The sequence below is a fragment of the Delphinus delphis genome, chromosome 1 (genome assembly GCF_949987515.2).
Source record: "Delphinus delphis chromosome 1, mDelDel1.2, whole genome shotgun sequence".
Taxonomy (NCBI): domain Eukaryota; kingdom Metazoa; phylum Chordata; class Mammalia; order Artiodactyla; family Delphinidae; genus Delphinus; species Delphinus delphis.
In genome coordinates, this window is record NC_082683.1 from 112,202,177 (window position 1) to 112,227,799 (window position 25,623).

At 50.0% G+C, this 25,623-nt stretch overlaps 2 protein-coding genes across 4 annotated transcripts in view; one reads left to right on the forward strand and one right to left on the reverse strand.

Moving 5' to 3' along the window:
• Positions 1–8,055: 8,055 nt before the first annotated feature.
• On the forward strand, positions 8,056–9,717 carry RXFP4 (relaxin family peptide/INSL5 receptor 4). Its single transcript, XM_060008165.1, is given in 2 exon segments — positions 8,056–8,762; positions 8,765–9,717. Coding segments are annotated over 2 exon segments (1,104 nt in total). The 5' UTR covers positions 8,056–8,557; the 3' UTR covers positions 9,664–9,717.
• A 1,431-nt stretch (positions 9,718–11,148) lies between these two features.
• The window catches only part of ARHGEF2 (Rho/Rac guanine nucleotide exchange factor 2), a 32,858-nt gene continuing 18,383 nt past the window's right edge, over positions 11,149–25,623 (reverse strand). For all 3 annotated transcript variants that reach the window (XM_060031597.1, XM_060031607.1, XM_060031616.1), the window contains 18 exons: positions 24,713–24,842; positions 24,386–24,495; positions 24,090–24,236; positions 23,343–23,593; positions 23,005–23,130; positions 22,572–22,689; positions 22,123–22,371; positions 20,444–20,520; positions 19,845–20,014; positions 18,134–18,201; positions 16,949–17,149; positions 16,451–16,570; positions 16,254–16,321; positions 16,077–16,112; positions 15,821–15,871; positions 15,172–15,615; positions 14,738–14,921; positions 11,149–14,122 (listed from right to left, as the gene is read on the reverse strand). In XM_060031597.1, coding sequence (XP_059887580.1) covers positions 14,049–14,122; positions 14,738–14,921; positions 15,172–15,615; positions 15,821–15,871; positions 16,077–16,112; positions 16,254–16,321; positions 16,451–16,570; positions 16,949–17,149; positions 18,134–18,201; positions 19,845–20,014; positions 20,444–20,520; positions 22,123–22,371; positions 22,572–22,689; positions 23,005–23,130; positions 23,343–23,593; positions 24,090–24,236; positions 24,386–24,495; positions 24,713–24,842 — 2,624 coding nt within the window. In that variant the 3' untranslated portion in view covers positions 11,149–14,048. The remainder of the gene's footprint in view (positions 14,123–14,737; positions 14,922–15,171; positions 15,616–15,820; positions 15,872–16,076; positions 16,113–16,253; positions 16,322–16,450; positions 16,571–16,948; positions 17,150–18,133; positions 18,202–19,844; positions 20,015–20,443; positions 20,521–22,122; positions 22,372–22,571; positions 22,690–23,004; positions 23,131–23,342; positions 23,594–24,089; positions 24,237–24,385; positions 24,496–24,712; positions 24,843–25,623) is intronic.

Below are 25,623 nucleotides of genomic sequence, written 5' to 3' on the forward strand. Positions count from 1 at the left end.
TGTCCTTAAATACAGGTTTCAGCACTAGAAGTAACTCAAGGGGGTTTCTGTTCCGTGCAATAAAAGAGGAACTCTAGAAAACCCAAGAGGAAGAGAATGACTGATGGAGCAGGATCTGGAAAGAGAGGGATTTAAGAACACAGATATAGAGATTGCTCTTGGACAGGAAGAGGAATACTTCTTCCTGGGAATTAAAAAAATTCCCACAAGATCAAAGAAAAACTGATTTGATTATTCTGTAGCCATCAGAACCTATTTTAAATCTGTTGAATCAATGAACAACTCACCTTAGTGAACACCGTCCAGTGTCAGGCCCTCATTTCCCAAAGTCAGACAATCTTCAATCAACAGCAGTCTCATAAGAGTAATCATCTGCTATGGATGATATCTATCTAGTTATACCTCTGAAAATCCACCAGTTCCTGAACTCCAGCTTCCCCAAATCTTGTAGCTAGAAGATTTACAGTCTGCTCTGCCCATAGAGATAATGTCTGACTAACATGTCTCTCTCTTACTGTAGTAAGCAATAAATTTAGTGAACATTTCTGGTTCCTTCTGCCATAAAAAATACTATTTACTGATCTATCTTGCATTCCCTTCTGCTTGAACCAGGGTGCTTCTCATAACAAATAACAGAAAACCTAACTCAAAATGTCTTGAACAATAATAAATGTATTCTGTCTCACAGCTACAAGTCCATAGATGGTGTACGCTCAGCTTCTCTGCTCTGCCTGCCTCCATGGGAAGGCTTTGTCCTTAGACTGGCTTCCTTCATGCTGACAAGATGATGGCCAACACCAACTGGGGCACATATTTCTATGTTTAGGTCCAGCAAGAGAAAGAAACCCTCTCTGCCACTTCTAGAATAAAAATCCTTCCCCCGGGGATTCCCTGGTGGCGCAGTGGTTGAGAGTCCACCTGCCAATGCAGGGGACACGGGTTCGTGCCCTGGTCCGGGAAGATCCCACATATCGCGGAGCGGCTGGGCCCGTGAGCCATGGCCGCTGAGCCTGCGCGTCCAGAGCCTGTGCTCCACAAAGGGAGAGGCCACAACAGTGAGAGGCCTGCGTACCGCAAAAAAAAAAAAAAAAAAAAAAAAAAAAAAACAAAAAACCTTCCCCCAGTCCAGTCTGATTGGACCAACCTGTGGACTAATAACACTTACCAGGATAATGTCACGTGTTGATTGGCTTAATCCTTGACTCTTGAACCAATTACTGTCAAGAGGATGGTTACATTGTGATGGGCTTAAACTAATCAGGATCCACTCCTAGAGCTGGAGATGGAGTTAGCTTTCTCCAAGTCATCTGGGCTCTTGAGGAATGGATACTGGAACAGAATTAGGGGTACTGGAACAGAATTAGGTTCTTTAGAAAGGAAGAGGGGGACATGGATGCTATGAAAGCAACCAACATGGTCACAAAGCTACTGGACCTTTCCTTCTATGAGCTTACCCATAACAACTTTCCACTGAAACCTTTGAAGTCTAGATCTTCAAGACCAGGTCTCTTTCCAGACCATGTAGTCAAATGCATATTGGATCACTATACCCAAATGTTCACAAATTTTTCAACCTCCTTTTCCTCCTGTATTTTCTAAAGCCAATGCTATACATCTGCTATACATCGATCCAGCCATCCACTCACGTACTCTCCATGTACTTAATTCCCCAAGCTTATATACTGGTGGTCATTCCTTTTTTTTTTTTTTTTTTTTGTTTGTTTGTTTTTTGTTGTTTTTTGCGGTACGCGGGCCTCTCACTGTTGTGGCCTCTCCCGTTTCGGAGCACAGGCTCCGGAGGCACAGGCTCAGCGGCCATGGCTCACGGGCCCAGCCGCTCTGCGGCATGTGGGATCTTCCCGGAACGGGGCATGAACCCGTGTCCCCTGCATCGGCAGGCGGACCCTCAACCACTGCGCCACCAAGGAAGCCCGGTGGTCATTCTTAATTCCTCCCTGCTCTTTACATCCCCAGTCACTTGATTCTATTTCCTAAACATAATCCATATTTCTTCCCTCTTCTACTTCCTAACTATCCCAGCCCCTGTTTACAAAAGCCTCCTAATTGATATTTCTTCTCCTGCCATTCTCAACCTCTTTGAATGGTCTTTCACATTGTCAATAGATAGATAATTTAAAAAAATAAATCTGATTCTGTCACTGTTTAGATTAAAAGCTTTTAGTGGCTTCTTATTCTACTTAGATAAAATCTAAGCTTCTCTGCCTGGCCTAAGGTCCTCCATAACCTCATTATTGCCTCCCCCACCCATCTTTCCTGGTCTTTTCCTTGTTTCACACACTATTGTGCCAACCATGCTGAAACATTTGCATTTCCCCAGATTCTGCATGCAGTTGCATGCCTCCAAGTCTTTGATCATACTGTTCCCATCCCCTGAAATGCCCTTTCCCTGGACAAGCATCTACTGATATTTCAAGGCTTAGTACAAAACTCATCTCTGTGACTATCCCAGGTAAAGCTAAACACCTCTTCCTTTGTAGTACCTTGGAACTCTCTATTAAATCTTTAGTATAGTACCTTTCATGCTGTATTTACAAGTATTGTTTATGCTGCCTTTACTAAGAGTGAGCTCTCTGAGGGCAGGAGCTATGTCTTAATCACCTTTGTGTATCCCAGGGCTGCATGGTGCCTGTCACTTACCAGATGCCCAGGAAATGCATTTTGGATGAATGTATGAAAGATCAAGCTGATCGGGGACATGTAAAAAGATTTTCATGCATTGCCAAAGCCTCATTCTGAGGCTGGACACTGTAAGTTGTAGTCAGATACCAATGTTAGTATAGAGTATAGCAGGGTATCCCACCAAGAAATTGACTAGCAGTGTCCATTACTGAAGACTTAAACTCTGTTTGGTTTTAGAACAGTGGCCCTGGAAAGAGCCTCTGCTCATCCATGTGCATGGGCAGGCATCTGTCCCATTCCTTTCTCAGGAAGGTGAATACCTGACATCTGAAATGGAAACCTCCCTTTCATGTAGGGGGCCTTAGAAGACAGAAAGGCTAGCATGCTCAGAGCCACAGCCTGGGATGCCCAGTGTGGGACACTCTAGAGTGAACCTGGCCCAGAGCAAATGGAGTCAGAAATGAGGCTGTCCTGTTTCAGAGGAGCACACTGCTAGGATTGGAGGCTGGGACAGGCAGGACTTGGCTGCATTGTAGATGGACCTGGAATGTTGAACAGATGGAGGAGGAACAGATGCTTCAGTGAGGCAAACGGGAAGGGACAACCATGGCCTGGCAGCCATCGGGGCTCTTTCCTCCATGCTTGCTGTTGCACATAGCAGTAATCCATTCCTTTTAACTGTTGAGTACCATTCCATTGCATGAATATACCACAATTGATTCCTCCATTCACTTGTTGATAGAAAATTAGGTTATCCATTTGAGTTGTTTCCCATTTTAAGCTACTTCAAATAAAGCTGCTGTGAACACTGGTGTACAAGTCTTTATGCGAATGTGTACTTTCATTTCTCTTGTGTAAATGCCTAGGAGTAGAAAGACTAGGACATATGGAGTTATGTTTAACTTTTTAAGAAAATGTCAAATTGTTTTACAAAGTGATCATATAATTTTATATTCCCATCAGCAATGTATGAAAGTTTTGGTACCCTACTTCCTCACCAACTCTTGGTATGGTCAGGGTTTTTTTTTAGACATTCTAATAGGAATGTAGTATTATCTCACTGTGGTTGTACTTTGCATTTCCCTAGAGGCTAATGACGTTGAGCATCTTCTCATGTGCTTATTTGCTATCCGTATGTCTTCTTTGATGAACTATCTGTTCAAATCTTTTACCCCTTTTAAAAAATAAGGTTGTTTTCTTATTATTGAATTGTGAGAATTCCTTAGATATTCTAGATGCAGGTTTTTTTGTTGTTGTTCTTTGTTTGTTTTGGCTACACCAAGCAGCATGTGGGATCTTCCCCGAGGAGGATCGAACCCATGCCTCCTGCATTGGAAGCACGGAGTGTTAACCACCGGACCGCCAGGGAAGTCCAGATACAAGTTCTTTATAAGATGGAAAAGAGTATGAAAAAGAATACATACATATGTGTATATATGCGTATATACCCTGTGTGTGTGTGTGTGTGTGTGTGTGTGTGTGTGTGTGTGTGTGTGTATGGTTGGCCAAAAAGTTCAGGGTTTTCCATTAAGATGTTATATATATCTGAATCACTTTGCTGTACACCAGAAACTAACACAACATTGTAAACCAACTATACTTCAATAAAAAATAAGCTAAAAAAAAAGTTCTTAATTTCAATGAAGCCCAATTATCAATTTCTTGCTGTTACAGATTGTGCTTTTGATGTTGTATCTAAGAAATTTTTGCCTAACCTAAGGTCATAAAAAATTTCTCCTTTGTTTTCCTTTATAAGTTTTGGAGTTTTAGGTTTTACATTTAGATCTATGATCCATTTTGAGTTAATTTTTGTGCATGGTGCGAGGCAGGGACTGAAGTTCTCTCATGCACGCTGTTTTTTTTTTAATGTGGGTGTTCAGTTGTTACAAAATCATTTGTTGAAAAGACTATGTGTTCTTTAGTAAATTGCCTTTGCACCTTTGTGGAAAATCAGTTGACTGTAAATATGTGGGCCTATTTCAAGACTCTCAATTCCACTGATTTATATGTCTATCCTTTTGCTATTATCACACTGTCTTGACTACCGTAGCTTTAAAGGCTTGGAATTGGATACATGAGTACTCCAACTTTATAGTCTTTTTACTGAATTGTTCTGGCTATTTTACAAAATCTTTTGGCTATTTGCACTTCCACATGGATTTTAGAATCAGCTTGTCAATTTCTTTTAAAAAGGCTGCTAGAATTTTGACTAGGATTGCATTGAATCTACAGACCCATTATGAGGGCAACTGACATCTTATTATTGAGTCTTCAAACTCATGAATACAGTATACCTCTGCATTTATTAAGATCTTCTAAATTTCTCTCAGCAGTGATTTGTAGTTTCCAGTGTACAAGTATTGGTACATCTCTTGTCAGATTTATCTCGAAGATTTTTTATTTTTGATGCTCTGGCAGCTTCATCTTCTTTTTTTTTTTTTTTTTTTTGCGGTACGCGGGCCTCTCACTGTTGTGGCCTCTCCCGTAGGCTCCGGACGCGCAGGCTCAGCGGCCATGGCTCACGGGCCCAGCCGCTCCGCGGCATGTGGGATCTTCCCAGACCGGGGCACGAACCCATGTCCCCTGCGTCGGCAGGCGGGCTCTCAACCACTGCGCCACCAGGGAAGCCCTGGCAGCTTCATCTTAATGTGGAAAATGGAAGAGATGGATCACTCTCACTGCCTTTGCAATTTTTCTGTAAATATAAAGCTCTTCCAAAATATAAAGTTGAGAGAGACAGAGATTGATTCAGAAGTTGCCCTTTAGCACTGAAGCTGCCCATGTCCCTTACCAAGACTGGAGGATTTTCTCCAGTAGCCCTTGACAGACACATGAAGTAGTAGAGGTGGTGGCTGATTGGGTTGATGTGAGGTTAGAGACCTGGATTAGGCGCAGGTCCCCTCCTCCTGCCACTTGTAGTCTTCCAAGCAGCTAGTCTCAGTCTCCACTGTCATAAGTACAAATGCCAAGATCCCCTCTCTTTATGCTCTGTGGAGGGATAACTCAGTCTCTTCTGCCACTTCCCCCAATTCCTCTTTGCCTAGGCTTTGGAGTGCAGGACAGGGATGTGGGGCTGAAAAGACATGTGGACGAGGGAGGGGAGGATATTCAGGTGACTGAGGGGAAGGCCCAGATGTTGGAAGTCCCTTTTATGAAAGGGAGACACTGTAATCTACCACTACAGGTACTTGGATTCTGAGATAGAAAATGGGGCTGGAAAAGTACGGCTTTAGAGGGTAATATGAATGTGAGAGATGGCAAATGCGTTTCTGTTGGGTCCAGTCCCTCCTCTTCCTCCAGCAGTTGTGGGGGAAGAGCATCGAAAGCAGAGTTGTCGCTATCCTTCTGTCCATATCCTGCCGCTCTTTCCTTTGGCGCTCCCCAAGGGCAGGGTCTGTCACTTCTGGCACTCCGGAAGGGCAACAGGTTAGAGGTGGAAAGAAATGCCCAAAGGGTTTTGTGATGTACTGGAAAGAGCTAGATTCTAGGAGTCAGAAGACTTTTATCTCAAATCCTCACTCTGCCACTACTTCCCCTGTGGCCTTGGACAAGTCACTTTCACACCCTACAAAATGAGAAACTGAACTAGAGGATCTGAAAAGCCCACCCATCTCAAAAAGCTTATTATATTTTATGAGGATAGGGACCATATTATGTTTTCGTCTCCCCAGCATCTAGCACAGTGCCTGGCACATAGTAAGTGTTCAAGAAATGCTGTGATTAGTGAATGAATGGATGAATCAAGGAACAAACTAACAAAATACTAAAATGAAGGGGCCCAAACTGAAGTTCTTAAACTTGGTCAGTTGGCGGCACCACCTCTCTACATAACCACAAAGGAGTGTTGATAGTCTCAGACCAAGGGAAAGGATTTAGATTAGAAAAGAATAAAGGTAAAAAAAAAAATGATCAGAGGACCGGATATTTCAAATGGAAAGCAGAACCCTGAAATTCTGACCCAGCTTCTGTTTTCCAAGCCAAGAGACAATAGGTCCAGTGCATTAAAAGACATCGTGGCTGCCAGATGGACAAGGTGATGCAGGATGGGTGGAAGAGTAAACATGGCCCTGAGAGAGGGAGTGATTGGCACAAGTCACACAGGAGCAGTCCCTGAGGCCAGGAGGTAGCCCCTGGGGCTCACCTGAACTTGGGCTGGGCACTCCCCTTCGGCCACCCCCTTCACACCCATCCCTTGCTGAAGGACCCAAACATCCTGGCACCCAGTCTGAATCTCTTTCACCCCTGGGTCTCTCCTATAAGGTTCATCAAACCCATTGTTGATTATCCTGAAAGGGCCCCTCTCCTCCCCTAGCACTCAAGGGAACTGAACGTCAAACATCTTAGTTAGCTAGCAGAGGACAGGAAGGTGCTGAATATTTTGAAAAAGCCTCATTCTTTTATCTACACCCTGCCCCTCGCCCCACGTCTTCTATTTTCCCCCATCACTGCAAATTCTGCAAAGGATAGGGATACGGGCACAAAAGGGGAGGACCCAATGATGCACTTTTTCCATTTAGGGCTGAGATCATGGGGAGGCAGGATGAGGTGTGGTGAGGGTATATCTCAGAAACCACACCTCTGAAAGGGGGTTTGGGGGTTGCAGGAGAGAGTAGCGGGTACCACTGACTTCTGTCTCCACAGATTAGAGAAGGAAAGGGTGAAATGGCAGTGGGAGTGGTAGAGGTTACAGGACTTCTTAGCAAGAAGAGAACTGAGGGCATGCCCCAGGCCTGCTCAGGTCCTCGTAGGCTGTGTTCCCCAGTAGGGAGGGAACAGGAAGCTGTGACTTCCTCTCCCCTTTTCCTCCCTGCCCTTAGCCTCAAAGTCACTTGACGCTGCAATGAATTCCAACCTGTGTTTTAGTTGGCACTGTTCCCTGGGCATGGTGATAATAGCTGCTCGGTACCTTGCTCCCTTGTGCCACAAACACCCCCAACTTTTCCTTTGAAATAATAATCACTCGGGCTTCCCTGGTGGCACAGTGGTTGAGAGTCCGCCTGCCGATGCAGGGGACATGGGTTCGTGCCCCGGTCGGGGAAGATCCCACGTGCCGCGGAGCGGCTGGGCCCGTGAGCCATGGCCGCTGAGCCTGCGCACCCGGAGCCTGCGCGTCCGGAGCCTGTGCTCCGCAACGGGAGAGGCCACAGCAGTGAGAGGCCCGCGTACCGCAAAAAAAAAAAAATAATAATAATAATAATCACTCATGCAAATAGCAATGTATAAAGTGCTTTTTCATGTGTTATCTCATTTTACCACACCAATCCCGTAAAGCAGAGAGTTTTACCTGAAAAATTTAAGCTAGGAAACTGAGGCTCAGGCGAGTAAAGTAATTCACTCATAGTCACACAGCGAGTGAGGAGCAGATCTGGGACCCCAGAACTTCTGCTCTTTCTCTCTCAAATACCTATTCTGATTCCCTGCCTCCATGCTCCCTCCCAGGCCCCTTCCCCTTGGCTCCAAGGGAGCATTTTCTGCAGAGAAGGGGGCCCCTGAACACTGTTAGGATTAGAGGGGGCTCCAGTTTGGTTCCTGTCATCCCTGAGATGGGGTATCTGTGTCCCTCTCCCTGGATTGGAGGCTTGGGGCTGCCCTGCATAGTGGGATCATTCTCCCTCCCCCCATCCTCTTCTGCATAGAGCTCTACACAAACACAAACACATTTATCCCAACGTTCAGGTTCTCTCTCACCCTGCCCCACCCACCACCAAGACCAACAGAGAAGAGGCAGGTTGTCCCTCCACCACCCGCCCCCTGAGGTGTGGGCGTGGGCTGGGTCTCCAGGCAGCCAGAGGCCCCGAGAGAAGCAGAGAAGCGCTCAGATATACACCGTCCTGCTGAGTGCCTTAGGTGGCCCCTGCCAGTCTGGCAGGCACCCCTGGCCCCTCTGCCCAGCACCACCGACGTCTGATGCCCTGCGATGCCCACGCCCAACACCTCTGTGCCCCCGCCTGCTTTCTGGGTCAACACCTCTGGAGGCAGTGTGCTGAGTGCTGATGAAGATATGATGCCTGTTGGATTCCTAGCCCTGAGGGTTGCCCTGGCCTATGGGCTCGTGGGGGACATCGGCTTGCTGGGAAATTTGGCCGGACTCTGGGTTCTGGGTAACTGCGCTCGGCGAGCCCCCTGCCCACCGACACTTTTGTCTTTAAACTAGCTTTGGCAGACCTGGGGCTGGCACTCACTCTCCCCTTCTAGGCAGCCGAGGCGGCACTGGACTTCCACTGGCCCTTCGGAGGTGCCCTCTGCAAAATGGTCCTGACAGCCACCGTCCTCAACATCTACACCAGCATCTTCTTCATCACGGCGCTGAGTGTTGCCCAATACTGGGTGGTGGCCATGGCTGCAGGACCCGGCACCCACCTCTCGCTCTTCTGGGCCCGTGTGGCCACCCTGGCCGTGTGGGTAGCAGCTGCCCTGGTGACGGTGCCCACGGCTGTCTTTGGGGCCAAGGGCGAGGTGACTGGCATGCATCTGTGTCTGCTGCGCTTCCCCAGCAGGTATCGGCTAGGGGCCTACCAGCTGCAGAGGGTGGTCCTGGCCTTTATGGTGCCACTGGGCATCACCACCACCAGCTACCTGCTGTTCCTGGCCTTCCTGCGGCTGCGGCAACGGCAGGACAGCAGAGTCGTGGCCCGCTCCGTCCACATCCTTCTGGCCTCCTTCTTCCTCTGCTAGTTCCCCAACCACGTGGTCCCTCTTTGGGGTGTCCTGGTGAAGTCTGACCTGGTGCCCTGGGACAGCACTTTCTACACCATCCATACCTATGTCTTCCGCATCACTACCTGCCTGGCACACAGCAACAGCTGTCTCAACCCCATGCTGTACTGCTTCCTAAGGCGGGAGCCCCGGTAGGCCCTGGCAGACACCTTCAGGGATCTGTGAGCAAGGCTGTGGCCCCAGGGGCGGGGCTGGGTAGAACAGGTGGCCCTAAAGGAGGTGGGCAGGCGGTGGATGGAGAGCACCCCTTGGGAGGGTGGCCCTTCTACCAGGCTTACCAACCTGGACAAAGGGACACCTGGGTGAAGGGGGCAAGGTAAACCCCCTCCTCTTCGCGGCGATCCACGCATCCTAGGGAGAGAGAGGTTGGCCTCTCTGCCACGATGCAAGGCCCTCAGGGAAAGTCTGATCTTTGATCCCCAGCTCTGGCTATGGGGGAACAGGGAGGCTGGGACCCAGGTCAGGGCTGGGTATGACCAAGTGGAAGTCTCCACATGGAGATGGGAATGATGAGTACCTGAGAATAAACCTCTGGAGCATACACAGTGTCTGTACCTTTCATCTCAGTTCCACCTCCAGGTCAAGGTGGCCAAAAGGATTCTTTGCCCCATTTCTGCCTTCTGTGAGAATTCCCAGGAAATTTTCCCTAAGGGTTCTAGACTAATTGGGTCATAGGTCATGCCTATCCCCCTCTATCCCCTCCACCCTCCCTCCCTCACCTCAAATGGGGTGTACCCTTGTCCTTCTCTGGTGCTGGGGCCAAATATGCCCTTCTCCTCTGGCCACCTCTACCTTCTTACCATCTCATTAGTGTCTACAGAAACTTGCTGCCCACAGACACCTCAGCAACAAAAGCTGTGGTTCTTCCTGCTGTGTGTGGGGTCTTGCCGGATCCCTAGCTCCAGCCAAGCCCGGGGTGCAAACCCGTTTCTGGCTGGGCGTACCCGTGTGTCTCTCCCTAAATCAGGATTTGGAGGGAGAAGTGAGGATAAGGACAAGCCAAGGGTGTGTGTGGGGCACAGGGAGGCAAGAGATGCGGGAGGGGGTTGGGAGAAGAGGCGGCTGAATGTGCAGCCAGAGGAGTGCGAACCACAGAATATGGTGCTACTCTTCCTCCTCCCCCGAGGGCTTAGCTCAGAGCATCACCTCAGGTGTCAGAACACCTGGATTCACATCCTAGGTCTGACACTAACCAGCTGAGGGACCTCGGTATGTTACTTTACTTCTCTGTACCTGTTTTCTCAATTTAAAATGGGCTGTTAAGGATGTAACAGTGCCTGAAATAGAGTTTTACGTATTATTCTTACACCCCATGTAAAATGGAGACAGAAGAAAAAAGGAAGAAATAAGGGGGCAACTGGGAGACAGGGACAAGAAGCCATAAAGGTCTTGTCTGGAATTTTTACATGCTCTGGAGTGAAAGTTTTACATAAGGAACTGAATGAGGGGTTGGCCCCTCAGGCCCCTCTTGAAGCTGTGCACTCCAGGGCAGCGGGGTTCCCCTTTGCTTTCTGTATCCATAGATACCCAGCAATGATAAATGCTAGCCATCAGAAGGGACTTTCCAGGGGGGAGCCCCTGGGAAGGAGGGAGGTGGCAGAGGGAAAATGGGGTAGAGCTCCCACTGCCATTGCCCCAGCCCAAGGTCTGACTTGTCTTGAACCCAGCTGGGCACGGTGCCTCCTGAGTGGGTGGAGCCCCCTCTGGAGGGGGCACCGCCTGCACCAGCTCCATCCAGTTGCTGAACAGGAGAGGCTCGAAAGAGCCGCCTAATTCACACCATATTAAGCAATGCTAAAGAGATTTAATTAGCCTCTTGATGTTTAATTTCCTTTCTTTGATAATGTTTAAACGGTTCCAAAATCCACATCTATTCCCAGCCAGTTCAGGATGGAAAATCCTCCACCACTCAAGTGCCCCTCTTCCCACCCCCTGCAGCTCCTCTGATGGCCCTGCTGGGGCTCGGGATATTGGCTCCTCTGGGAGCATCGCTGCTTTATGGGACCCGGAGGTAAATATTGACAAAGTTTAAACAGATCCAAGTCAGAGGTGAATGAATGCATGCAGACCCACCCTTTGGGATGGGAGAGGGAGGGGAGGGTGCAATGGAAAGGAGGCATTGCTGTGGCAAGAAGCTGGGCCCTGGCTCCCTGGAGCTCAAGCCACAGAGCTGTGAAACTGCCAACAGGGTAGACAGAGAGTAAGACTGAGTTTCCAAAAATGGGAATAGAGAGGGGACAACGGACAGAATGGGAAAGACGTGAGAGAGGGACTAATCTCAGAGGAACTACCATGTCAGAGACATGTGTGTCTTGTTTTGGGATCAAGGATGAGGAGGGGGTTTCAGTCCAGGGGCGGCAGGAGGGACAGAGCAGCTCTCCTGTGAGCTGTGGGCTTCTCGGAACCCACGCTCTGGGCTCTGCGTCCCCAGGTTTCCGTTACCCTCTTGACCTGCATCCTTCACTGGATCTGTAAGAACGCTGGAGGCACCTGCATTCCCTTTCCTGGTGGTCTTTGGATGCTAACATCCCCCTGCTCTGCCTTTACAGCTTTGGGTCCCAGCTGCTTCCCGCTGACGTGGCAGACAGCTGCTGAGCCATGGGCCATCGTGTTGGAAACTTTGGAGCTCTGGTGTTTTTCAGCAGAGTAGCCGAGGAGGGGAAGTGGAGGACTGCAGCTAGGCGGGCTGGCCCTTTCCTGGCTCCTCTGCACCCAGGTTTCCCTGTCTATGAAATGAAAACAATTCCTACCTCACAGATTCCATTATGGATGAGAAGGCACCTTGTCAAGGCCAGATGCTGATGGATGACAATGACAGGAGTGGAGGGTGCTGGCTGCTCCCCCAAGCCTGCCCCCCACCCCAGGTGATTTCAGTTCCTCTTTCTAGCTGAGGTCATGAGCCCCATCCTTCCCATCTTACCCCATGGGCTCCAACAGAGGTCTGTGCACTGTGCCAGCATTTATACAACTCTAGACTCTCTCACCCCTCCCCCTACAGCCCCAGAGCAGGGTATTAACCAGAAACAGGAAGCAAAAAATTAACCAAAAACAAGAACTGAAACCTACTTAATCTCTCACTGCCTCTCAAAATGGCAAAGAGCAAATGAGCAGCTCTTATGAGGGAAACCTTCTTAAAAAGGTTAAACCAGGGCTCTGGCACTGTGAAGAACAAGGGCAGAGTGAGGGCTGAACCTGAACATGAATGACTCTGGGGAGAGGCTAACAGGAGCTGTGATGAAAGGGAGGGAAGGGGGCAAGAGGCTGATGCAATTCCTGAGCATGGCATGCAAATGAGATGAAAACAAGTTTTTTAATGTTGGAACCTCCAACAGCCACTGGAACCTAAGTGTCCCTTCATTATTATCCTTGTATTTGTGAGCGTCAAAGATGACAGCAAAAAAAAGGTTGGCAGCAGTTTCTTTTGTTAGCGCCCCCTGTCTTCAGGGAGGCAGTCACCCTTCCTGGGAGAGGAAGAGGCTCCTTTTGGAGGAACACACGTCATTGCCTGGCTCTCCCCCTCACCAGCACCTTCAGAACTGGCAGACATTAACAGACAGTACTTCCTGGGGTTCCAGGACTTTAATTTTCCCTGTTTTATCTTTTTTTTCCCTTTCTTTTTTTTTTTTTCCTTTCCTTTTTTTTTTTTTTTTTTAACAATCAAATTTGCAGAAAACTGGCTGGGGCTGGCAGGCACTGGGCGGGGGGAGGTCCATTGAAAAATCCCCCAAATTCACGCAGAGGTTTCAGGTCATGGTTGCTGAGGTGGGGGATGAGGTCAGGGTTTGTAGAGATTTCCCAACTCACCCAAGAACTGTTTGGCCAAATGGCTGGGGAAGAGGTCAAAATGGGTCCCCCAGTACTATAGATGAGTGGAGAAGTCATTGTTCCCCCCATCCCTCAAGTTCTTCCGAGATGTAGAGATAGAAGGCTGCGATTTCTAATTGCCTACAATCTTCTCTTAAAAATATAAAACACGTGCAGTTGGCTTTGGTACAAAAAAGAAAACAACAACAACAAAGAAACATTCTGGTCCCTGTGAGTTTTTCCCCTCACCCCCCAACCCCCCTTTACGGCCACCTCAACCTGTATTCCATCAACTCTAGGAAGCCAGGTTATCTCCCTGGGGTTTCCATAGAAGACAGATAGAAGGGAGAACAGCAGTAAGAGGTTGAGGGGAAGGGGAGAGGGACATGGCCCTGACCACAGCCCTTCCTGAAGGGGCAGTAGGGTCTTATGGCTGCAGCCTCTCCTCAAAGATGGGTGTTGCTCAGGAGGGGTGCTAGAACCCAGCAGCTGCATGGTTGAGCCTGAATAAACCCCAGTAGTGTTAAAGGACAAGGCCCCCTGATCCCTATGGCTTGGTTCCCATGTCCCTGGTCCTCTAAATCTCCCCTCTCCCTCCATAACTAATAAACAATAAATAAATAAATTTTCCTAAAGTAGAGGGAAAAAGGCATGAAAAATTGGCATCTGCAGTGTAGCTTCTGGATGCCACCAGGGGGCACTGCGGCCTAATACCCCCAGCTTCCTAAATGGCGCCCCCCGCCCCCGTGTCCAAGGATCCCAAGAGCTGGCAAGGACAATCAGCAGTTCTTTCAAATGTTCCCTCGTCATTGGCAGATTGGAGTCCCCAGGTTTGCCTCCCTCAGTAATGTTCTTCAGGGGGACATGGGGTGGGGGGAGGGGCCCCCTTAGCTCTCTGAAGCTACAGGCTCCCCGTCACGGCTCTCAGTCTCTTCCGGGATGTCCTGCATTCGGGTGAAGTCTGAAGGAGGACGGGGCAAAGTTAGTGAGTGAACAGATGCTCCCGTGATCTACTGAACCGCTACACTGACGCCTCCCCGTCTGTGGGCTGAGGAGCTCAGAGAGCTGTGAGGGAGGGCAGAGGTCTGTAATCCTTGGGTGAGGGGAAAACCTCTGTCAACAAAGTAAGGTATCCACACCTAGGTACTTGTTAAGTATATGGAGACACAATTTGATTAATAAAATACAAAATATGTCAAGATTAGTATTACATGAAGTCACAGTAGCTTTGGGTTATTTTGTATTTCCTGAACCAACTATAAGAACTTGGAGGTCTTTGAAATTTTTTTACTTTGGAAATCTATTTCTGCTTGAAAAGGTTGGGAATCATGGACTTACTGGAGCAGAGACCCCTACATTCTTTGCTTCCTAGAGTCCAACTTCCTGTCTACCAGGAGGCAAAACAGGAAGCGCTCTGTGCCCCTCCCAAGAGTTACTGTAGACCTCAGTGGTTGGTTAGGGACCATCCTAAATGTTCCCGTGCTTTAGGATGCAGGCTCCTTTTGGAAACCACAGCCCAAGGGTCTGTACCCAGGTTACATCCCATTTCCATTCCATGTCTCCACCAGGATCTCACCTCGTGGACTATGGGGCGGAGACAGACGGCTGCTACCTTCCTCCTCGCTGCCGGTGTCGGGGTCACTGCTATCTTGCAGCCGCTCATCGGGGCTGCCCAGCTCCTGCCTCTCTCGATCCTCAAAGGGTCGATGGACGGAGCGAATAGTCACAGGCAAATCTAGGCGGTCGTGGCCTCGGCTGGGCTGTGGACAGCAGGCCAGAAAAGCAGGAGGCCACGGAATGAGCAGTGTGAAGACTCAACTCTCAGCACCTCTACCACTGACTGATTTCTTTCCGCACCCATTGCAACTGTTCAGTCCTCCCATCAGTATCCTATATCCTTCAAGTCTGATGCCTGATGTCATTTGGCCTCAAATCTCCAATTCCTTTCTGGTTCTCTCATGGACCCTGATGTCCACCCTGATGTCAGTTCACTACTTCAAGCTTCCTTACCTGTGGGGGGGTGAAACTCAAGTACAGGGCATCGCCTGCAGGGAGGCTACGCCGCCTCGGATCCAGAGGCCGCCGGGCCCAGGGGGCCTCAGCCGGGAGTGGTTCTGTGTGGCCCAAGGCGGCCAGCTGCCTGCGAGCCTCTTCGGCCTCCCGCTCCAGCAGGGCGCGGGCCTGCTCGCTCTCTCGGAGCCGGGCTTCCAGGCTGCCAGCCTCCGTCGCCCGCTCTTCGCCGAGGCGTCGGCAGCGCCGTAGCTCCTCTTGCAGCAGCGTGTGTTGCCGCTGCAGCAATGCCAGTTCCGTAGCCTGCTTTTCAGGAGCCACAGGGGCAGCCCCGGCTCTGCCAGCCTCCCCATCCCGGGAGTTGGCTCGGGTCAGCTTCTCCCGCCGCTCGGGGCCCTCAGGGAACCGGGCTTCCATCAAAGTGTCCTGCTGGGCCACAGCCGCCTGCGGGTGGAATGGAGACAGAGGGGTGTATCAGGACCCTGTTTCTTCTACCCCTCACCCTCACTCCCCAGGGCCCAGGTCATGATTCCTGGAGAGCTCGAACCGGGAAGGCTTAGGAAGGCCTGTTAGGATGATTCTGTCCCACCTAAATGGGTAGCTCGGGTCTGGCTCCTCCCCTTCCCACCCTAGCCCTTGCCCCACTGACCTGTAGGCCATGTAGAAGTCCATAGAGATTGACCAATCGCTGCAACGCTTCCTGAGGACAGAGGAGAGAGTAGGAATAGAGTCCAAGCTTCAGGATGGGAGAACTGCCCAGAAGTTGAATAAGTGTGGGCGTGGGACAATAAGACTGCAGGTACTTTGAGGTGTACACGCCCCCTCCCAACTCCAAACTGGGCTCTAAATTCTCAGATGAGAGTACCCCTCCTTCAGTCTCCTATATCATCACATTCCCATCTCACCTCCTGGGGAGATCTCAGCTGATTTCCATTTCGATCCTGCAGAAACGGGCAAGGATGGGGAATCAGCAGACACACAAGTCCCTGGTGCCTGTCCCTGATAGCTCTGAGTCAAGGATCTATAGGGCAGCTGTCCCTTTCCCTCCCTCTAGCCAAGTCCTGACACCTCCTGAAACCCACCTTCTGGCTGGAGTCTGAGTCAGCTCTGCAGAGCTCAATGGAGCCATTGAAGGTTCTGGCCTCACCATCTGTTGAGAAGGGGAAAAGGATGGGCCAAACCACTTCGCCAGCACCCCGATACTACTTGGTCCCTGGTACCACCCCATTCTCTTTAACCCCTCCCACGTGCTACCTTGGTCCCCTGCCCTGGCACTCACTGGCAGTGACTCCTGGACTCGTGTTACCACCGCTGTCCGGTTCCATGGACAGGGTTGGTTCCCGGGGTGTCAAGAGCAGCTCCACTCCAGGCCCCACCAGCAGGTCTTTCAGGCCCTCCACTGCGGGGAAAGAAGAGGTGAGGACAGGAGCAACAGAGAATCCTGAGGGGGATGGGAGGGAATGCCATTCACTCAGTACACGGAACATGCGGGCATCTAGAGGAATGCCCCCTGCACATGTAGTGGGGTCTCACTGCCACCACCACATACAAGGCAAAGGTCATTAAAGGTCCCAAGGGGCAGCACAAGTACGTGCAGGATGAGAGATGTCAAACAGCAGCAAGGACCATCTTCCCCCACAAACAACAGGCACTCAGGGGAGTTATGGCCTATGGGGCTGACATCCCCCTTGTCTGTGTGTGTCCAGGTCTAGCCACGGGTCCATATTTTGTGATGGTGAGTGGATGAGTCTGGACTCTTCCCTAGGAGCCCCCTCACCCTCACGGATGGCATCCTGCAGCAGCCGCTCGCCACGAGGGGACTCGAGGGACTCAGAGCGGAAAAGCCCCCTGGGCAGGGTGGGCAGCGGCATCCCGCTGCCGCCATCCTCTTCCACCTGGAAGTGGGTCATCTCAGCAAACAGCCCAACCTTCTCCTGCAGCAGCTCCACCAGTGCCCGGTCTTTCTGCTGCAGCTCCACTGTGGATGAGAAACAGGTGAGCACCCGGAAGAGCCAGTAGTGTAGGGGCAGCTCCAGGGGTCAGGGGCCAGGCCTGGGCAGAGTGGCAGGGCTTAATTTTGGTTTTTTGGCATATATGAAAAAGAAAATAACTTTTTTTGGGGAAAAGTAACACATGTACTTTCGTTTTAAAAACAAAAGTAAAACAATATGTGGCAGGGACTGCAGGCTGTCCACCAGTTCCCATTCTCCCCACCTTCCTTTAATAAGAGAAGGTGTGCAAGTTTCATCTGGGCACACGGCTGCCCAGTTACACTCGACTTCCCAGCCTGGCTTGCAGCTAGGCATTGCCACGTGACTAAATTCTGGCCAACAGATGTGACAGTCTTCCAGATCTGCCCTTAAAAAAAATCGGTATAAACTCTCCTTGTTCTTTACCCCCTCCTTGCTAGCTGGGATGCAGATGTGATAGCAGGAGCTGGAGTAGTGATGGAGACACAGACATAGAGGACCTAGAGATGGGGAATCTTCACGTTGAAGAGGGCAGAACTGCACAACTACCCTGCACTTCCCACTTCTGGACTGTTATGTGGAGAGAAATAACCTACCTCGTGTAACCGACTGATTTTTGTTAATCTTTTTGTATAGCAGTTAGATCATACCCCAACTAATATAAGGCCTTATAGTAAAAAAGTAAGTTACAATCTTAACTCTGTTATTCCTACTTTCCCTGCCCAGAGGAAGCCACAGTAATAGTATCTTATCTTCCTAGAGATATTGCACACACATATACAAAATACGTATGACCTGTATCTATCTCCAATATTTTCACGCCAGTGGTAGCATATACTTTACAGTGTTTTCAACCTTGCTCTTTTCGCTTAACAATATATTTTGGTTATGGATCTACATCAGCCCTCATAGAGCCATCTCACTTTTTAGACAGTATTCCACTGTGTGGATACGTCATAAATTATTTAAACAAACCCTGTGGGTGGACTTACTCTTGATACGCCGCAGGTAAGCCTCATCCTCTGTCTCAATCAGGGGGAAGTCCTCCCTGGATGGGCATCTGGAGAGATAACAGGTTGGGTGGGGTTTGGGGAAGGAAGTCAGGTTACACACCAGGAATCTGCCTACCCTCCTTCCCAAATGTGCTCTATTTCTCCCTGGTAAGCCTCATCAGCTCCACGCCCTGGCTTCATCCACTCTTGACCCTCTCCTTTTCCTGGCACTGATCATCTGCATCTACTGGTCTGTACCTCTCCAAAGGTCACCTGGAGAGGTAGCATAGTGCAGAGGGACAGCTACAGTTTTTGGCATCAAGCACCCTGGGCTCAAATCCTGGCTCCACAATTTACCAGGTGGTAACCTCTTTATTTCCTCATGTGAGAAATGGGGATAATATCTTCCTCACAGGTTTTCCGTGAGGATTAAAGGAAATAATGTACCACTGCTTTGAACACGGCAGAAGCTCAATAAATCAATTATAATGAATAATATTATTTTTGCAACTACAAATACTAATATTATTAATAAAAAGGGCACTATAGATCTATGGCCAATGGGACAGGTACTTTGCCTTGTTTTCCTAGAATTGGTAATTTCATACTTTGCACACATTTCTGAAAAATTTGTTCAAAGTCTTAACTGCAGAAGTAAAAAAAAAAAAAAGGTTTACATAATATAAAGTAGAGAAGAATCCATTCTCTAAAAGCTAAAAAAAAACTCATAGGACTTCCCTAGTGGCACAGTGGTTAAGAATTCGCCTGCCAATGCAGGGGACATGGGTTTGAGCCCTGGTCCGGGAAGATCCCACATGCCGCAGAGCAACTAAATCCGTGCGTCACAACTACTGAGCCTGCGCTCTAGAGCCCGCGAGCCACAACTACTGAGCCCGTGCACTGCAACTACTGAAGCCCGTGTGCCTAGAATCTGAGCTCTGCAACAAGAGAAGCCACTGTGATGAGAAGCCTGTGCACCGCAACGAAGAGCAGCCCCTACTCGCGGCAACTAGAGAAAGCCTGCACGCAGCAACAAAGACCTAAACCAGCCAAAAATAAATAAATTAAAAAAATATTAAATTACTAAAAAAAAAGACATAAACATCTTAACTGAATTTATTCTTCAGGCATAATCTTTGAGAATCCATTTTCAACATTTAATATGCACTTTACTTTTTTTCATCACAACAGACACACAGTTGACTGCCTCAAATCTAATGTGTGTCCAACAGAAGCCAAAGATCTGCTGCTTTAGCACATGAAATGATTTCCTTCTTGCCTCTGTTGTATGGAGTTTGAGTTTTGCTCCTCTTACCACTAGTATCAATGCTTTCAGTACCCTCTTTTTCATTTATTTTTAGAAAATGAAGGTAAAAGACAGTACAATCCAAATGATGGCCCACTGCCTACAGACTAAGATGTTAATGGAGGTGAAACTGTACTGCTGGCTGGCAGGTATGCCAGAATGTGACAGCTTAAAGTATTCCTTTGGCTTGTCAGCTCTTGCTGCATTTGGAAGGTGGTTGCGGTCGTCATCATATAAAGTGCGACTTTACAGGACAGTAGAACATAGATGACATTTCCTGCCTTGGGCCATCTTGTCTCTCCCCTGGCCTCTGCCTCTACCTCTGAACCCTGGGTTCCATTCCCTGGGAGTGCTGTGGCCTGGGGCCTGAAACTGCAGGTACTGTGAGGCCATACACACACTCACACTCGCACGCTCTGCTGAATGACGCGGATCCAGGTGCTCCGGTCATCCCGGGATGCCGTGTGGACCTCATACATCTCAGGGGGTGCCGCGCTGATCAGAAACATCCCTTTCTCCTGGTTGGCGATGTCCCGCACAATTAGATTCTGCAGTGACACCACCGAGGGCTTGTCCTGCCAGTCAGGGGAAAGGAAGGATTAAAGCTGGGAATCCTGACCCCTGGATATTTGAGTCTTCAGTCCTTCTGGAATACCCAAAGGATTGAAGAGTCAGCTGAGAATACAAGTTAAGAACCCAGGCTGCCAGCCAGACAGGACTTAGAAACGCCTGTGACCCTTGACAATTTAATTAACTTTAAGCTTTACTTTCCTCATCTACAAAAAGAGGATAATAAAGGGCCTTCCTGACAGGTGTAAAAGTGCCTGCATACAGTAACAATTTGTCTTGGCTGTTCTTATTTCTCCTTATTATATTATAGTAATGGCTACAATAACAGCTGTTTGACCCTGGAGGATTCCAGGGTTCTTCCAGGCTGGGGTAAGAAAGCAAGAAGGGCCTCAACACTTGTCTGTGCTGAGGAAGAAGAAGGTAGAAGGTCTCACCAGGGCAGGAAAGATGTACTTCTGGTCCTTCTCCTGGAGAAATACCAGCACATCTGTCATCAGCAGCATGAGCACATCTGGCAGGAGGATAAAGGCAGGACAGTCAGCATTATAGAGTGTCTGAGCAGCTGTTTCTCTTTCTCAAGGACCAGGTCTACCCCATTAGGTTAGAGCTCCTGTTTCCCCTCTTCCTGACCTCTCTCCCTCTGGTTGCTTTCTCCACTTTTGCAGACCTCCCACCTCTCCCATTCTTATAGCTCAGAAATGGGGGGTAAATGCATGTGCCATCAGATAAATCAGCTTCTTGGGCTAGAGGTGCCCATAAGCGATGACCCAATGCCTTTGGAGAAAACCCTCTTTATCCGATGAATGCGGGTTTCTTAACCTAGGGTCTACAGACCCCCTAGGATGTCTACTGTTGGGCTTCAGAGGCTCTGCAAATCCTCTGAAGTTGCATAAGCAACTTTACATATTAATATATCACATGTGTATTCTTCTGTGTGAAAGGGTCCAGAATTTTTGTGAGGGTAAAAGGATTCCCAGAGCCTTTCAGTTCCACGTTGAAAAACTAACATAAGACCTTTTTGGATATTTGGTCTAAGCTGCCCCCCACCCCAGCATATTGCCACTTCTCATTTTGTGCTCCACAGGGAGGAGAACAGTTGGGCTCCTTAGCCATCTCTCCCACCACTGAACAATCCCAATCTCCTTCAACCCCAGCAGGCCCTGCTTTCATTTTCCTTCTCTGCCCCACCTTCCAGGCTCTCAGATCCTAAGAGGTCCTATGCTTTAAGACTTAAGGGGAAATAAAGGTCAAGCCCAAGAAAGTTGGATGTCACAGTCGAGAAGACACACACTTACCCTTTGCCCTTGGAGATCTTTCTAAGTTGTGGGCACAGAGAAGGGGAGGGCTTTCAGAAATAAAGCTCTCCACCCTTGCTATTTTTAACCCCCCCATGCTTTATATTCTTAGCTTCGGCGTGGGAGGGATGGGAAGGAGAGAAAGGGATGAAGGAAAGTGGCTGGTGAAGCCTGCAATACTCAAGCTTATGAAGTGGGGATTTCATGACACAGGACAGAAGTGCAGGCAGGCTCTGGCCTCAGGTAGCACAGTATACTCCTGCCCCTCATTCCTCACCCCCATAGCGAACGTCTGCAACTCTCTTGTCTTGATTTAGGTAGGAAAGCATTGGCCAGTGCAGTCTGGGAAGAGAGCCTGGGAAAGAGTGCCCCAGCCCAACATGCCCCACCCCCTTTTCTCTTCTCCACTCAGCCCGCCCTTCGCTGGGCTCCACCCCCTCCCGTGGGCCTTCCCTAGCTGTGTTCCCAAAGCTCCTGCCCATTCCCCAGCCCTGGTGGCTGGGATTCCAGCTGGAAGAACCAACTACCCTGATCTTGTCCTCTGATCCTGGAATTGCTCTGTTTTCTTCATCAAAACCAGTAGCTTTCTGGGCATGTGAGAACCAAAGAAATGAATAAATACTGACAAGGAAGTCCTTGTATCGCCCGTGAAATCCAGAATTCAGACTTTTGTCGCAACAGAGACCACATATTTTCCTCCCACTGGGTCTCACCCTGGGTAGAGGGCTGCATTAAAAGAGGTCCTAAGGGCTGGGATGCTTCTCCTGCTTTATGTCTGACCGCGGACTCTTGCCTGGCCTGCCAAGCTGACCACTGACCTTTGAAGCGCCCAGTAGCTGTCTTCCAGAGCAGGCAGCCATCGTGGATGAGCTTGCGCCGCAGAAGCTCCTCTCGGCCAAAAGGGCCCTTGCCAGGCACCGGGGCCTGGGCCCGAGGGTCCATACGGTTGTAGATCTCCTGCAGGCGGGCCCCTTTCTCCAGCTCGTGCACATCCTGGTCTACGTTGGACAGCAGCTCCTTCACCAGCCCCAGTGCCGTCGTCAGGTCCTGGCGCTCCTCCTCGATCCCTGACCGGGGGTCAGCATGAGGGAGGGATGGCTCAGCCAATCTTCAAACCAGCCCCAATTCCCACCAATCTCGATTCCCACCTTCAGAGGCTGCCCAGCATTGCACATCTGACCCTATCCCTCCCCTTGGTTATCCCGAGCCATTTCTCACCCCAGACAGCCCTCTCCCACCTTCCTCCCTCCCAGGCTCTTCCTCTCACCGTGGGAATGCTGCAGGATCCGGTTGATGAGCACCGGGTACTTGGTGATACGCTGAGTCACCAGGAGGATGCACTCCTGTACACCATGCCGCTTCAGCACGGCCGAGCGGGTCACCTTCTACAAGAGCAGAGGAGGGCTCAGGGCCAGAGTGGGGCCCGAGGGGAGGGCAACAGAAAGAACGCTGGAGCGTTCTTGGAGCCTAAGCCCTGGTGCCAGCCCTAACTTGGCCATTTACCTCACACCGGTCGGCATAGGTGACCCAGTCTGGAAAATGGGGACGAGAAGGTCACAGGTTTATTGTGAGGACCAAAGTAGCAAAAGCACTTGCTCTACTGCTATGAGGGGCTGCTGATGGGATCCACAAGCGGATGTGTCCACAAGGGTTGGGCCACTAGAGGAGGCTGAGTGTGGGTCCTGGAGAGGTCTGCTCACCCGGATGAACTGCTGGAAGCGTTTGTCTCGGGCATATAGCTCCTTATAGAGCTTTAAGGCCTTGGTGTGGCGGCTACAGAACTCCGAGTAGGTCTTCCGCATCTGCTCTGCGCTGGGACCTGAGAACTAGAAGTTGGGGGAGCAGGGCTGGGTCAGCATTTCCCTCAAAGCCACATCTCATCCCCAACACCCTCGGGCCTCCCACCAAATAGGCGGGCTTCCTGCCTCTCCAGCCCTCTCTGGCTCCACCCCCTAGAGTTTGATGAAATGATGAGGAATGTCCACTCTAGTCACACCTCCTCCCATGACTGCTGCCCATGGGTCCTGCCTTTTCTCACCTGGTTGATGAGCAGGTCACCCAAGCGATGGATGACGAAGTTCCGGGGGCTGCCAGGGCACAGGGCCTGGCGTCGGCGTTCTAACAGCTGGCTGAGGAAGCGGGTATGGATGTCACTGAGTTCGTCCACGCAGGGGAACAGGCCCTGGACCACTCCTGGCTCCAGCTGTAGCTCTTCCAGCATCCCCGTGCGGAAGAGGCGGGTCATGATCTTCAGGGTCCGCACATGGTGTAGCTCTGTCTGGATCAGCTCTGTGGGGACAATGGGACACCTGGCCTCTACCCTGGCTTGGCCACAATTGGTGGGGCCTAGGCTGGGGACCTCAGGGCTCATTTGAGGTTTTCAAGATCCCTTCCAGGTTAACATTCTGCATTAGTACGATCTTAGATCATTTTCTAATCATTTTTTAATCTTTATGCCGTGCCATCTTAAGCTATGAGCTGTTTTAAGGTCAAGAACCATGTGCCCCCTACATGTCTAGGTTTCCCACAGTTCCCAGTACAGTGTTGGAACAGGCAGAGAGGAAAGACTAAGAATTGACTGGAAGGAAGGGATAAAGAAGGGCCTTGGAGGTCAACAGCCCAACAGGTGGGGGCCTAGTGGCTACTTGTGGGGATGCCAGGCAGGGTCTTGAAGGCCAATAGGATAAGAGGGAAGGGTCTTGAGAGGTAGGGGCTGGCAGAGGAAGGACACAAAAAAACAGGACTGGTGACAAAAGAGAAGTCTGGGGTGGTCTTCTTGGCTCACCATAAATGACATCCTGCTGCTTCATCACCTCCTTTTTATGCTGCTGCAAAAAGTTGCTATCCACAGCAAGGCTCCAGGAATCAGCTGCAAAGTCCTTCTCATCCATCTCAAAGTCACTCATCAGCTCATTGTAGATCACCTCTGCACCTGGAAGTGAGTGGGGGAAACAACTCGGACCCCAATTCTCTTCCCTGGGTCCTGGGCCCTTCTCTAGATCCCTTCCCGCCTTGCCGTTCCCAGGACTGCTCCCACCTGCCCCTCATGCCCTGGTCTCCCTGAGGTCCGGGCACAGTCACCTTCGTCGATGAGGGATTCCACTGACAGGGTCCGGTTCCGCATGTTGAGGGAGTCTGTGGACTGGGAGAGGATCCGGCGCAGCCCCAGGGGAGACTCATCATTGAAGTGTCTGAGGGGAGTGGAGCCTGGCTGCATCACCCAACTCCGGCAAGAGTTCCCTTCCCGGGTGGGGACCCAAGGTGGGATCCCAGAGACAGTCACCCCAAGTTCTCCTTACCTGTCTGTCTATAATTCTGAACTCAGGGATGGGAAAGACCTCTCATCCCCCCGTCTCCATTGCCATACTCTGCCTGCCTTGGCTCTCCCTTCCCCAAGCAGAGGCTCACCCAGCAATGTTGGTGGTGGAAACACTTTTGGCTAAAGACAAGGAGGAGCGGCCACGGCGGGAGCCAAGCAGGGACTGTCGGAAGCTGTCGGAGGGGTAGATGGCAGAGCTGGGACGCTCCCGAGTGGTGGCTGTCAGAGGGGGGGATACCAAGTAGGCAAGCGTCAAACCTAGTGCCTTCCCAGGATTCAAGCCTCCCAGGTTCCTCCACTAGAAGCGAGGCCTCCTCTCCAGCCCCACCTTTAGCCCTGTTCTTTTTTTTTTTTTTTTTAACCCTGTTCTAGTCAAAGAAAGATGATAACAGTAATTCTACCCGTATGTTTGTGCAGTACTTTTTTTTTTTTTTGCGGTACACGGGCCTCTCACTGTTGTGGCCTCTCCCGTTGCGGAGCACAGGCTCCGGATGCGCGGGCTCAGCGGCCATGACTCACGGGCCCAGCCGCTCCGCGGCATGTGGGATCTTCCCGGACTGGGGCATGAACCCGTGTCCCCTGCATCAGCAAGTGGACTTTCAACCACTGTGCCAACAGGGAAGCCCTGTGCAATACTTTTAATGTTTATAAAGAGCTTTTCTTGCCTTATCTCTTTCCCGCCACAAGACTATGAGCAATCTGCAGCTCAGGATGGTTAAGAGACTTGTCTGGGGTGACTCAGCTAATGGCTGAGCAGAGATTCGGACTCTGGTCTTTTTTTTTTTTTAACATCTTTATTGGAGTATAATTGCTTTAGAATGTTGTGTTAGTTTCTGCCGTATAACAGAGTGAATCAGCTATATGTATACATATACAGACTCTGGTCTTTTTAGTAAGCACCACGCTCTTTCTGTTACACCAGATCTGTCTGAATTGGCCCTTGACAACTTCTGCCAACATTCCCAAGTGCGGTGTAAATAACTAATAATAATAATATAAG